Raw genomic sequence first — 14,095 nt, forward strand, 5'->3', positions numbered from 1 at the left:
ACTCCTTTCACTCTCTTACATGGTGGGTCATTCTAAAAAATTAAGAGATCACTTAATTTTCTGAATCAGTTTCTCTAATTTTGCTGTTTATAGGTATATGTTGTTTTATTCTATAAACTATGGACAATATTTCTCCCAAATTCCAAATTAAAATATTGTAATTAAGAGCATTTAGTTGCAGACAATGAGAAATGGCTGAAATAATAAAAAGACCTAAAATAATGCAAAGAAAACACGTTTTAGGAGTTCAGAAATCTAGATTTGGTGGAATAACCCTGGTTTTTAATCACAGTTTTCATGCATCTTGGCATGTTCTCCTCCACCAGTCCTACACACTGCTTTTGAATAACTTCAAAAAATTCAAGCAGTTTAGCTTGATTTGATAGCTTGTGACCATCCATCTTCCTCTTGATTATATTCCAGAGGTTTTTAATTTGGTAAAATCAAAGAAACTCATAATTTCTAAGTGGTCTCTTATTTTTTCCAGAGCTGTATATATCCCTTGTAAATTCAAATTCATATACATAAATTCAAATACATAAATTCAAATACATATTAGCATTTGCTATGCTGCTTCTTTAATTAGCACTGACATTAAAATCCCATCAATGCAGTCTTATCACAGAATGCAGTAAATAAATTAAAAGTCCCATTGCATATTTAGCACCGTGACATACACAGGCAAACATATACATTACAACTGTGTGGATTTGCTGTGTAAAAAAAAATCATATAAAATTAAAACGTATGTGATTATTTTCACATATATCATTAGGAATGCCCGGTCATGTCTTCTGTACCATGAACTCAGTATCTGTAAATAAAGTAATATGAGTTCAGGATTCAAAAAGTGCTTGTTCTTCGATATAGTATAAAAATGCATTGTGTAAGAAATAATACAAATAAACATGAAAACTAACTATATATATACATTAACTACACATATATCCATCTAGTGTAAAAAAAGATTTGTGCTTCATAATATCTGACTGTCTCAAAAAATGATATATTCCATTCTCAGTAATAGAAAAACAGCACAGATATTTCCATTTTCTAACAATTTGAATATTTTACTGTGCACTACAATAAACATTTCCATATTTCTTGATTAAGCCCATATTTCACAAGCCCTTCATCCACTATCTGCACTTAAAAAACTTTCCAGCCAAAGAACAAAATACTGTAAAAATGTCAAAGGGAATGTTTTACACTTCTTAGCAAATATATTCCAAATGACTGAACACCACACATTCCTTCCAAGCCTCGCACCTCCTGGAGATCTGAAGATCTTCTTGTGCCGTAAAACCAAAGGTCCATCTGATCCAAAATCAACATCAGACACCACACATAACAGCTGGCTCTGTTCCAACACTCTGAATCCAAAGATGGAAGTTGGTTTCCACATAACTCAGACACTTCCTCATATGACCATCAGTTATGAAGCGCACCACACTGTCAGCAAATGCATGCCGGTTTTCTCAACAGTCTTTTTAATTCACAATCTCATTGTGCTCATAGTAAGGCTGCAGCTCAGAGAAGATATCATTGGGGTTCCTGCAGGAGAGGTTGCAGAAGCACGCATTGATCCACATGTACTTCCAAGTGAAGACGGACCCGTTGGGACACTCGAACTCCACCTCAATGGTCTTAGACTTGTAGGGGATGCAGCAGCGCTCATCAGTACACACCCCGCAGTACTTCGGCCAGTAGGGCTTCTTGCTGATGCAGCCGGAGATGGTGAAGTTCTGAAACTCAGGCTCACGGTAGATGTTCAGACACTTCTTTCCAGGCTAGATCAGAAAAAAGTGAGCAAGAGAATACAATTAATAACTGGTATTTCATTACATTATACTGGTATATTTATACTAGTTAATCACTGATCAAATGGTGGGCCTACATTTGCAGTGAGAAGAAAAACTTGCAGAACATTTTATAACAAATAAAAGTCCACTGAAAGCTAAAAACATTTTTTTTCTCCTGTAAAGATGTTGGAGATACTAGATTTCTATCTGACAATATGTAATTTGGTGTGTTCATTCTCTGTGATGTGCAGTGCTGCATCTCGGGCTGTAAGCTGGGGGACTGGTAGACATAGGGGAGGAAATTATAAAGTTTTATCCCAGAACTCCAACTCCCAGCATCCCCAGCAGTAATCAGCGTCAACCAGCCGCACCTGTGCGCTACCCTATATAAACCTCAGTCAAACCAGACCTCTCTGTTGCACCTTTGCAGAGGGGTGACCAGAAAAAGCTGTCTTTCGTTGGTACGAAACAAACGTTTTGTGGCGATTCCTTAGTTCTGTATCCCGCCTTTTTTTTTTACACCTCTTGTGAGTTTTTTTTCCCTAGCGTCCTTAGAGAAACAGTTGCTTAAGCACATTACTTATAACATTATTTCAAACCATTAATAGAACTGAGTAATAAATAATAGAACTCTATCCATATAATTATACATATTCATTATATATTAATTATATAAATCTCCCTATTTGCTCTGCACTTGTATCCAACACCTACCCCAAACATAACAGTAGGATTTAACAACCTGCATTCTGAATCTAGTTTCCAGTCCTAAAAAAATGTTCTTAAGGGAATGTAGGAGTTAATGGATCTGAAAGGCCACACAGTGTCATACCTACACTCAAGGATTGCAAAGTCCAGGACTGAAAACAAGTCTGGATTCAAGGTCCAGATGTGAGCAGTACTGAAGAAATGGATGAGGTGCATCATTACCCGAAAATGTTTAACAATGTCCGCCTCACAGGGTCTCAGGTTGCACAGTCGGGATTCTTTCTCCATCTCACACTGTGCGTTATCGTTAGAGATCCTCAGGGATACACCTCGCCCACAGGTCTTTGAGCAGGGGCTCCAGGGGGTGGTCTGGGTAATGCAATTTTTGTGCCAGATGTCGTTGTTGCTTATGGGCACTGAGGAAGACATGAAAAAAGACATTTGAACATTTGTTAATTTTTTTCTCCATTTATTTGAAATTGTGCTGTTTTAAGCATTTAAGTATATTATTAATAACTACTAAAACTCTCATATAAGAACATATTAGAACAGATGCAAATGAGTATAAAAAAATTTTGGTTCAAGATTTCTCTGGATGCTTCCAGTCAGCGAGTGGATAATGTTTAATTAATCACCAACTCACCTGATTTAACATCAGGTGTTGGATGATGACAACAACTAATAAATATTATTTTAATATTACATAAGTTAGAATAGGTCTATGGGCTTTACAGTACAAAACATGTTCATGACATTATTTGCATAAATTCACTCTCACATAAAGCGATCTCTCCAGCTCTATTCTTTCCAGTTTCAGTCCCTTTCAGAATAAGGGCTCTGACACTTTTATGCAAATAAGATGTTGATGGCCACACCATTTTTAGGCTGAGCCTTTACCACATGTTAGCCACATGTCGTGCTAAATGGCAAAACATGAACAGACTAGTTTGAGTCAAACACAAAACTCATTATTGAAAAGTACTTGCATCTCTCTCATCTGCTGACTTGCCATAGATCCCCCCTCAGACAAAGTCTGCTGCATAATCTTGCTGTGATCTAGTGGGTGGGACTCTGGTGAGGTTTGACATTTAAGGGGCAGTGCCATGGTGGTTCTATGCATGTTTCCTTATTATGATGTCACAACAGGGGAGCCATCCAAATGGCTAATAGAAGCATATAGACAGCAAACTCTTTCAATTGACTCCCAGAAGATGGATAGATGGATTTTTTGTGCTTGGAGTGTTAATAGTAGTTTCACATAATATGTACCCTTTAATGTTTTGCTGTGCAAAAACATGATAAACATTTATGACACATCTGCACAGTACTTTAGATCTCTGTTTCTGGTTCTGGTACTCACCCTCTGGAGCATGTCTGGGACTGGTCTTGCGTGGTTTTCGAGGCTCATCACAGATCCAGTGCTCACAACACCGGCCTGGAATCTTCACCCGCTTGGGCGATTGGCACCACACCCGGGGCGGAAGGGACTCAGTGCACAGAGACACACAGCCAATCGCTCCATTCACACAGAGGCAGCGGTACTTACAGCTGGGCTGGAAACTCTGCCCGTTACGGTAGATCACACCATCATATTCACACCCCGATCCCATCATATCTGAAACACATACAGAGCAGCACATTAGAGTACCACTTCAGTTTAGAGTACCACTTCAGTTTAGAGTACCACTTCAGTTTCTGAAACACTTTCTCTGATTTTGCTATTTATAGGTATATGTTTGAGTAAAATTAATATTGTTGTTTTATTCTATAAACTACGGACAACATTTCTCCCAAATTCCAAATTTAAATATTGTCATTTAGAGCATTTATTTACAGAAAATGAGAAATGGCTGAAATAACAAAAGATGCAGAGCTTTCAGACCTCAAATAATGCAAAGAAAACAAGTTCATATTTATAAAGTTTAAGAGTACAGAAATCAATATTTGGTGGAATAACCCTGGTTTTTAGTCACAGTTTTCATGCATCTCCGTATGCTCTCCTCCACCAGTCTTACATGCTGCTTTTGGATAACTGAATGCCACTCCTGGTGCAAAAAAATCAAGCAGTTCAGTTTGGTTTGATGGCTTGTGATCATCCATCTTCCTCTTGATTATATTCCAAAAGTGTTTTAAGTAAGTAAAATCAAAGAAACATGATTTCATTTTTCATTTCTTTTTTTCCAGAGCTGTATATTAAATAGCAAAGCTAATGTATCAATTAAATTACAAAGAAAAAATTAAAAAGCCACTGGTGTACTACCAGTACATCAAACAGGATGCCTATATACTGTTTAAAAAAACTGAGTGACAGCACCAGAAACCTCCACAGGGTGGGGGTGAAGGCATCACAAGCCACAGTTTGCAAAATACTTTTAAGAACAGACTTATTGGGGCAATAAAAGAAGATGCAAATCACTCATGAGCAGTAAGAACTCAAAGGCCAGATTGGAATTTACAAAGATGAGCCATAAAAGTTCTGGAAAAATTAATGTATTAATGTGACCCAGATTAAACTCCATAAACATAAAAAGGTCTGAAATATTAGAAAGAACAGAATCTTCTCAGAATCCAAAACACACTAGATTCAATATGCAAGCAGGGTGGGGGTCATGTCAAGACTTGGGCCTGGATGGCTGCTTCTGAAACAGGCTCATCAATCATTATTAATGATCTAATTCATGAGAGCAGGGGCGGGCTATTGCTTTAAACACCCTTAGCTTCAGAAGTTATATTTAAATATTGTTGCTGTCCAATGAAATAAAATTAACAGGAACTTTACAGGACAGCGATAAAACCATAACTTGCAATTAAAGTCAATGTAAAATACACTTATTTCAGGTAATTTTGGAAAAAAATGTTGTATTTTTAGAGAAGTGTGGGTGTTTAAATTATGTTCTAAACTAAAAACAAAATTGAGACTTTTTATTGGACAAAGACTATATGGTCTCCTTTTCTGTTTTCTTAACTTAATAACATGGTTGCTAATTGGCATGAACTTGGTGATATTATGCACTTCACCATGCAGTGTGTATATATATAGTGATATATTGCAGTTATAATCTGAGTAACAGAAAAGTTTTTATGCAGTTATAACAGTGGGATATATTGGTCAGGGTTTAAAGACAACACAAAATGAAGCACTGTCTCACACCAATTTTACAGGTTAAATATAAATAACTAATAAATTATACTCTTTTACGAAAAAAAAAAATACAATATAAACAAAATTTGATAATTTGTTCTTTTCAATGCTTTTGTTCTGTTTATTCTGGTTCCTGGTTTTTGTACACTAATATAAGAGCTTGATAAAACAGAGGATGAAGTAAAAACAGCTGATTAGTATATGGGGTCACTTACATGCACACACTCCTTTTTCGTACCTAGGCTTGTCAGCACTGTAGTCACAGTACAGTCCCTTATGATAATCACAGATGTCTTTCTCATTGCACGTTTCTGCAAACTGCTTAGCGCAGGTCTTACAGCATTCACAGCCGTCCGTCAGCAGGCTGACCCCGGGCAGACACGCCGGGGGGCTCTTGGGGCATTTGCAGGGCCATTTACAGTACTGTGTTCTGTTGTAGGGGTCCAAGTCTGTGGTCACAAGAGGAGTGGCGGTGGAATTTTGGGACAGGGCCTTTATTTAGGAGGAAAAGAAAAAGATGAAAATATTAATTTGGCCTCACTTATTAATGTCATCTTAAGATTTTTTTTATTTTTTTATTTTAGAAATCTTGAGAAAAGTCCTGATGAAAAAAAAGTTTACATCCAATTTGTTAATTTTTTTTTTGGTATATCCATGAATTCCATTGCCCTCATAACTTGAACAAATCCCAAATATGTCAGATACTGGTGGCTCAGATGTAAAACCCCTTTATTTTCTACCTCTTTTCACATCAGGTGAATAAAAAAATATATATAATCTATCTATAAATCTATAATAAATTGTAACAGGAAGAGAGTAACATGGCCAGGCCATTGTCTTGTTGGACAAATTTTATTTAGAACAGGAAACAGTGTGAAACGAGCAGCAATTCTCTCATAAAACAGCGGTAGCCCACTTGTGGAGACCCTTTTCCACCCTCCAACCCAAAAACAAGAGGCTGAATAATGTTCCAGCAGTGGAACAGCCACAACAGAAGCTCATTCATTATTAAAACAAACACATATATCATACACCTATACCCCTACAAATCAACATAAACACCCTGTAAATAACCCCAATAAGAGAGAAAGAAGTAGCCATAGAGTATAATGGAAGTCATTTTGTGAGCACAGCTACAATACAAAACAATCCAAGTTAAATACATCTAAAATATATAAGACAAGACAATAATAACAGATATTACAATTAATTTGTAGTATTTAATACTTATAGCTCTCTGTATGATCAGATAATGTTGATATGGGGCTAATTAATAAATGATAATAGATGAGACCGAATGCTATGTAATATCTATTAGGATCCACAAGAGGGCAGCATAGATTTTGATTTGGTTTTGCTAACTGATGAGCATGAAATCCCACATTATTTAATATATATATATAATAACTCAAGCACATTTAGGAATTAATTTCATATAAAAATAAGCAAACAAACGAACAACAACAAAAAAAAAACTGGCCAGAGTGTTTTATATGCAAACATGCTTTGCTGTACAAAACTAAATTAATTTAAATTGATGTGCACAATTAGTGTAATGTTTATTACAAAATGTATCCTTTTTTTTGCAATGTCAGTTCCAATTCACAATACAAGCAAAAATGACTATTGTACTATAAGTACAATATATGTTATATATCATATATAATAATTGTGGTTGCTACCCACATAGTACCAATTCTTCTCCCAGCTCACTATCCATCCCACTCCTTCCTGAACTTCATCTCAACTTATAACCCTGTCTCACTCATCTTCAAAAATTAATAATAACAATAATAATTCCATCACTCACCTGACGGAGGCCACTGGCTGCCAGAAGAATCCACAACAGGGTCCACCTCATCCCTGAACTCCTGAGGGAGACTCATTGAGACCCAGCTTATTCTCCTTTAGAGAGGAAATCCATGCCTCTGCCTGCTGCTGCTGCTGCTGTGATTGTGAGGGAGTGTGTGTGTGTGTGTGGGGTGGTGTGTGTGAGGCATCAGAGAGTCTCTGCCACATTTACAGCAAATCTGCTCTGCTCTGCTCTGACTGACTGAGTGTGTGCTGACGTCAGGGAGGCAGTTCCAGTTCATCCCCCTGAGGAACACAGGGAACACTACACTAGCTCACCCTGCTGTCCTTGGTTTCCCCCTGCAGCTATACAGCTTCTCCTGACCACTGGACCTGTCCTTACAGGATATGGATTATTATATTTTAGTCTTGCTCAGACAGAAAGTGAACTTGGGGGTTTAGAAGTAGAAGTTTGTGTTGTGAAGGTCACCGATTTAACAGAAACCTTCATGCTGTTTTGTCCAAGAAATTGAAAACCCTAAGCTGGTCTTTGATGGACAATCTATTGAAAAGATGCTTCAGATCCAGAAAAAAACTACCCACCCTATGCTGGTAAACCAGACATGTTGCACCCAGTTCTTGCCCAGCACAGTGTAAATTCAATTTCTTTTTGCTTTTTTTTCTGAAATAAATGGATGTCCAAGGTTTGACAGGGTTTGGCTCACCCTGTCTATAGATTTTAAACCTCTACTAGCAGTAAAAGGGCAGGAAAACTCACTTTTAGTCTCACCTCCATTCTTGTTCTTGAAGCATCAGCAACATACCAGTTTCCAAGCCCTGTCAGTTTAATATCACAGTCACTGAATCAGGGTTAGAAAATACAATAGAAAAATATTCTTGGGCAACAGAATTGGAGAGATAAAAGTATGATGTATTCTCATAAACACTAGTGCAAGAATGAGGGGTTAATTTGGCGCTAATGCTGAGAAACACTGTTGTTCTGCTCTAAAGGTTATACAATCCACATTTTGAAAAAAACTAAAGCATGATGTATAATATTTGATATGAAATTTGATCCTTCTGAACATTACAAAGAGTTGGATCTGGAGTTGGACTAATTGTCTCTCCTTTCCAGGAAAGGCTTTCTTCCAAAACCTTTTTGAATTTGGAACTTTTTTTTTCTTTTTTGTACTGTTTTAATTTAGGATTTTTTTTATAAAGGGTTTATAAATGGTTTAGTTTAATAATGGTTACTAATTAGGTTGTAAATGCCTTAAAATTATTAATAATCAGTTATAACACATACATAGAAATGTACGTAGACCTGTTGTTTGCCAAATAGTGAACCCACAGCCACATAACTGATTATTAATGATTTTTAAGGCATTTACAACCTAATTAGTAACCATTAATAAACTAATTGTAAACCATTTATAAACCCTTTATAAAGGTAGTCTTGTTTTAAGTGGTACCATTACTTCTTTCGAAGTTAAAGTATCAACTCAAGCTTTTTACTCAAGTGTAAAGGTACTCATTTTAAAACTATTAAAACATAAAAGTAAAATAATGTACATTTGTAGGGAAAAAATGCCATTATAGCCAAATCTTAGGCCACGCCACAGGAGTCTATAGTGCACTATACCATCCAAAAACACATTTTTCTGAAAGCCATGTTGACTACAATGTTCTATTAAAATGTTAAAATTGATAAATTTGGGATGTACTAGGCTTCCCTGTTTTAGCTGCATATATGCCCATTAAAAATGAATGCATTTTAATGCAACATATAAGTCACTGCACAGATCATCTTTACACTAGACTAAATACGTCTGCTATGTTCTCGCTGGAGTGTGGGTGTGACGTGTGCAGGTGGGATGAATGCTGTATAAGCCAATAGGGTGTCTGAATGGTACATGTTTATACTTCTCATCTAACATTATCAAATTCTATCCATCTTGATGGAGTGATTTATTTTAATCCGGACCGAAATTAAAATAAGCTGAAATGAAATAGGAGTAACGAGGCTATGTTTAAAATGTAAGCAGTAGAAATAAAAATCATCTAAAAATCTCTCTAGCTCATGCATAGCATTATTCATGTTTATCTGCTCTAGATATAAGTTGTAAGTTCTATGGAGTGTTTCAGTTGAAGCTGCTGTGTGAATTGGGAGGCACAATGCAGAGCATCCAATTAGAACAGAGGCCATTTACATATATAATGTAAGTCTTAGAGGCACAGTAAGACAAACAGCCTGTTGAACTCAAAACAGGAACACAGGGAGGTCTAACTGTTTGGCACATAATACCATAGGCCGACCTCAGATTGATTTAATATTTTTAAGTTACCATTCAAATAGATCAATATGTTGGACTATTAAACATGGTGAAGGCAGCTTGCTGGATATGAGACATGACTCTATAATATTTCATCTCACACTCGAGGAAGCTGGTAGTGAGAGTACGTACACACTGTTTGTGTTATTTGTTTAAACGCACTTTAACGTTCCAACCATTTAGCACTGTAAGCGGGAAGCTCTACTATTCAGAAAGCAATGCAGTCAAGAAACAGACATGATCAATGCTGGCCTAAAGTACTTTCAGCTCTGATTAAATGCTACTAAATGTTACTTAGACCTTGCTGAGTACAGCATTAATCATAGTATTTAATAATAATTGCAGCAGGCTTGCTGTCTTTCTGGCACCAGTCGAGAGGTTTCTAGAACATACCCACAGCAGTGCCAAGAATCAAGGATTACAGGAGGTTGTAGAAGATCAGAGACATTATTATACCCTGGGGGTTATTACACTACCCTAAAGACTGATTTGCCTTCAGGCAGACTGGATTCCTGTGTTGTCATAGACTTTTCTGAGGATATTAAAAAAACAGACTGATGTTTAAAGATTTTTAGCCCTACTACGCTGACAGGGAACATCTGACTGCATTTTTTCTGATTTTGCTATTTATAGGTAAATGTTTGAGCAAAACGAACGTTGCTGTTTTATTCTATAAACTACGAACAACCTTTCTCCCAAATTTCAAATAGAAATATTGTGATTTAGAGCATTTATTTTCAGAAAATGAGAAATGGCTGAAATAAAAAAAGATGCAGAGCTTTCAGATCTCAAATAATGCAAAGAAAACAAGTTCATATTCATAAAGTTAAAAAAATCAATATTTGGTGGAACAACCCTGTTTTTAATCATAGTTTAATGCATCTTGGCATGTTCTCCTCCACCAGTCTTCCACATTGCTTTTGGATAACTTTATGCCACTCCTGGTCAAAAATTCACGCAGTTCAGCTTGATTTGATGGCTTGTGATCATCCATCTTCCTCTTAATTATAATATATTCCAGAGGTTTTCAACTTGGTAAAACCAAAGAGACCCATCATTTTTAAGAGCTCTGAATAAGTTGTGTAATGTAATGTATTTCCGGTTTGCAGCAAATCCATTCAAGCCAGGATTGGAATTTGCACAGCGTACATGCTCTGTTCACACATTCCACAGTATGAAAATTTGTTTAGACACTTTCTGGCTTATACAGGACGAAAGGCACAAGGCAGCTTCCCCACAGCTGGACCACAACAGGCATGAGACAGAATGATGTCTAAGAATAGAGTGATAAAATGCATCTTGGCATAAACTTGATTCTCTTGCAGAACTCAGGCAGACCTGGATCACTCTGAAACATCTGGAAGCTTTCATCACTACAACAGTCCAGCTGCTTTAATCAGAGCTAGGTCTTTTTTAGGGCATCAGGATGAAATACTTGAGAAGATCTACAGCAGTGAAAGTTTGATGTGCTTGTAAATTTGTACAATACAGCATTAAGTTCAGCCAAACCAACAGAAAGCAGACACAGCAAGTTTCAGTTTTCTAGAATGCAGTTTTATTTCATGGATGCAGTGTCATTGTTTACGTCATATTTAGATGATTACAGAAAAATTGCAACAGAAATGCATGAACTAGATGATGAGGTTTAGCAGCTGTAACTGAAATGGCTCAAAATTCACAGTCAAACTCTACACATTTTCAGCAGTGTAATTTAATTGTAAGCGTCCTTCTCTGATTTGGGTTTGCTCTGCGTCACTGAAGAGCTGAAATCGGTCTGTGGAAGTGGTTTTGGCTCTGATGTTGGACGTAGAGATGCGCCAGTCTCTCCTACTGCAGAGTTACACAATAATTTGCCTGATGGGTAAGAAAAATTAAGCATTACATTTTTTTAAATACAAGAGAAAACTAACATTTAGACATTTATAATATAGTCAATATGTCTGTTACTTAAGCAAAATATAATGATCAACATTATTCTTTACTGAAATATGATATATGGACAAATGTATTGGGACACCTATTCATTTTATGCATTAGGCATGTTGGCAATAGGCTCATGTTTGTCTTTTTATCAGCTCGAGAAAGTACTATTATTTTGGCAATACTACTGTACAAGGACTAAAAAAGATATATATGTGTGTATTTTAATAGTATGGTCAGCAATAAATGCGAGTGTGTGTGTGAAATGGCTGCAGTAGTCCAAACACTCTCCAAACACTGGAGAGAGTTTTCTGCCCCACCCGCTTCTCCCTAGAAACTAACCTCGCACATGGGTTGCCAGACTGACACACAGTGGCAAGCGATGATAAGTCATATTCTGTAGCTGATCAGTGAATATATAGGTTAGCAATGTCCAAAATGCGCTTCTCTACAACGCTAGTGATGGTGATAAATTACAAAGCTATGGTAAGCAACCTTACTGAAGCTCAGTGATTTCCTGTTCAGCAGAAAAATAACCACCCATGTCCATGACTACAGCACACTGTTTGCATGTTACATGCTGTTGTCTATACCTGGCAACCTTGAGTGTGGAAATGGGACTGTGTAGAAACCACACAGATTTTTGTGACTGCACAGTTCAAATAATCACATACTGACTGAAGCTCTGCGGACAAAAAAAAGCTGCCAGTGCTTAAACTCAGCATGTTTTTTTAATATCTGATGAAACACTTTCTCTCTTAACACCTCTAACAAACTAACTACTTCTAACGTCATTTCCTTCTTCCCCTCCTTTACTCCTCTATCCCATTATTTCCCTTCGACCTCCTTTAGGCCCTGTCTAAAGATGTTTCTACCTTTAACTTTTATTACTTTTGTACTTGATTATTGTAAGTCGCTTTGGACAAAAGCGTCTGCCAAACGTAATGTAATGTAATGGATCATGTTATGAGGTACTACAGAAAACATAATCTTAAATGGTCCTTTAAAGTAGCTAAATGCATTCATTAGAAAAGGTGTCCACGAACATTTGGTGTTGTGTATGACAGGATGACGTCTGTCCTATACTGCAGTGCTACTGACCAGTGGAGGCGCTCAGAGCCGGCACATACTGGGACCAGAAGGAGCACTGGGCCGACTGCAGGCTCTTGCGGTTGCTGAGGGAAGGGGACAGCTCCTTATAGCTCTGCCCGTTTGGGTGGGGCAGGAACTGAGGCCAGGGAGGCAAAACCTCACCGAAGGACGTGGTGGACACTGAGACAGGCAGATTGGGGTTCCTGCAGAGAGACAAGGATGAGAGAGTAAACAGGGGGATAAACACATATATATACAACACTGTTATCACTGTAAAATATAGTATATGTGTGTAATGACAGGTACCCGGTCTTAATGAAGTTGGCCACGTAGCTCATAACCTGGAGAGAGAGTTTTCTCTCAGTGTAGGTGAAGAGTTCTCGCATTGCTGGACTGTGTGGCACACCAAACACATACTGGATATCCAGAGGAGCTGACAAATCAGCACTGGTGTTGAGGACAGAGAAGTGAAATGTACAATTTTAATGGAATTTGAGAAAGACAGTGTGAGAGCACCTCCTACAACTGAAGCCACAAAGGTTCAGAATCATCCATGACTCAGCTTGATCTTCCTTTGTTCCAGGGCATTTTGTTCAAAAGCATTTTTTAACATCATCATTCATGAGATAAAAGCTTTGGAATTTCCCTACAAAGACACAATTATGTAAAACGTAAAGAGGCACAAGATGTACGATAAGGAAAGTTCTAAAACTAGACAGAGAGTTCTCTGTCAATTAAATATGACACACATAGTTTAAATATGTTTAAAGGAAAAAAAATAACCAACAATAAATCTGCTTGCTGGAAAAACCTTGAGCTCTGACTGGTGATCAATCCTTTGTGGCATTTAAGAAGAGTTGGGGCCAATTTTTGATTACAAACTTGCTGTAACTCAGTGTTGAAGTTGATAGGCTTTCTCGCATGAACTTCTCTTTTTATGACCTTCTACACTCTAAAAAACGTATGATATGAGGTACGATATGAGTACTTTTTTGTACTTAAAGGTACACTCTTCATAATTGTACCCTCAAAGGTACAATATTGGTCTTTACAGGGTCAGATTTGTTCCCTCTGAAGTACAAAGTAATTTCTAACAGAAATAAGTAAAAATTTTTACCATTTAACCAGCCAAAGGGTACATTCAGTATTCTGTATCACTGTACTAATAAACAATATATATTTTAATTGCACATTTTTTATTTGAAAGCCAGACCATTTTGGATCATCAAGTTTTTGAGCCATATTTAGTTGATGATAATGTTTATAATTTGTATAATCTTTACTGGCACAAAAACCATGGGTACAAA

The 14,095-nt window shown here is 37.0% G+C and overlaps 2 protein-coding genes across 2 annotated transcripts in view; both read right to left on the bottom strand.

Annotated features, from left to right (window-relative positions):
• Nucleotides 1–555: 555 nt before the first annotated feature.
• ccn4b (cellular communication network factor 4b) lies at nucleotides 556–7,676 on the bottom strand. Its single transcript, XM_007249702.4, has 5 exons — nucleotides 7,463–7,676; nucleotides 5,868–6,144; nucleotides 3,871–4,125; nucleotides 2,733–2,926; nucleotides 556–1,790 (listed from the first exon to the last, which is right to left on the bottom strand). The coding sequence occupies exons 1-5, from the start codon at nucleotides 7,511–7,513 to the stop codon at nucleotides 1,491–1,493; spliced, it is 1,077 nt and encodes a 358-aa protein (XP_007249764.1). The 5' UTR covers nucleotides 7,514–7,676; the 3' UTR covers nucleotides 556–1,490.
• Nucleotides 7,677–11,308: 3,632 nt separating this feature from the next.
• tg (thyroglobulin) overlaps nucleotides 11,309–14,095 on the bottom strand; it is a 59,562-nt gene continuing 56,775 nt past the window's right edge. The window contains exons 46-48 of the mRNA XM_022673561.2: nucleotides 13,095–13,235; nucleotides 12,798–12,991; nucleotides 11,309–11,630 (exon numbers count right to left, since the gene is read on the bottom strand). Of these exons, the coding sequence (XP_022529282.2) occupies nucleotides 11,488–11,630; nucleotides 12,798–12,991; nucleotides 13,095–13,235 (478 nt within the window). The 3' untranslated portion in view covers nucleotides 11,309–11,487. The remainder of the gene's footprint in view (nucleotides 11,631–12,797; nucleotides 12,992–13,094; nucleotides 13,236–14,095) is intronic.

Source organism: Astyanax mexicanus, chromosome 6, assembly GCF_023375975.1.
Source record: "Astyanax mexicanus isolate ESR-SI-001 chromosome 6, AstMex3_surface, whole genome shotgun sequence".
In the NCBI taxonomy this organism is placed as follows: Eukaryota; Metazoa; Chordata; class Actinopteri; order Characiformes; family Acestrorhamphidae; genus Astyanax; species Astyanax mexicanus.

Bases quoted from the DNA above. Each gene is read 5' to 3' on its own strand.
- ccn4b (XM_007249702.4), bottom strand. From the start codon at position 7,513: ATGAGGTGGACCCTGTTGTGGATTCTTCTGGCAGCCAGTGGCCTCCGT. The intron at 6,145-7,462 runs GTGAGTGATGGA...TCCTAAATAAAG, and splicing joins CAGCCAGTGGCCTCCGTCAG to GCCCTGTCCCAAAATTCCAC. The intron at 1,791-2,732 runs GTAATGATGCAC...TTTCTGATCTAG, and splicing joins ACATTGTTAAACATTTTCGG to CCTGGAAAGAAGTGTCTGAA.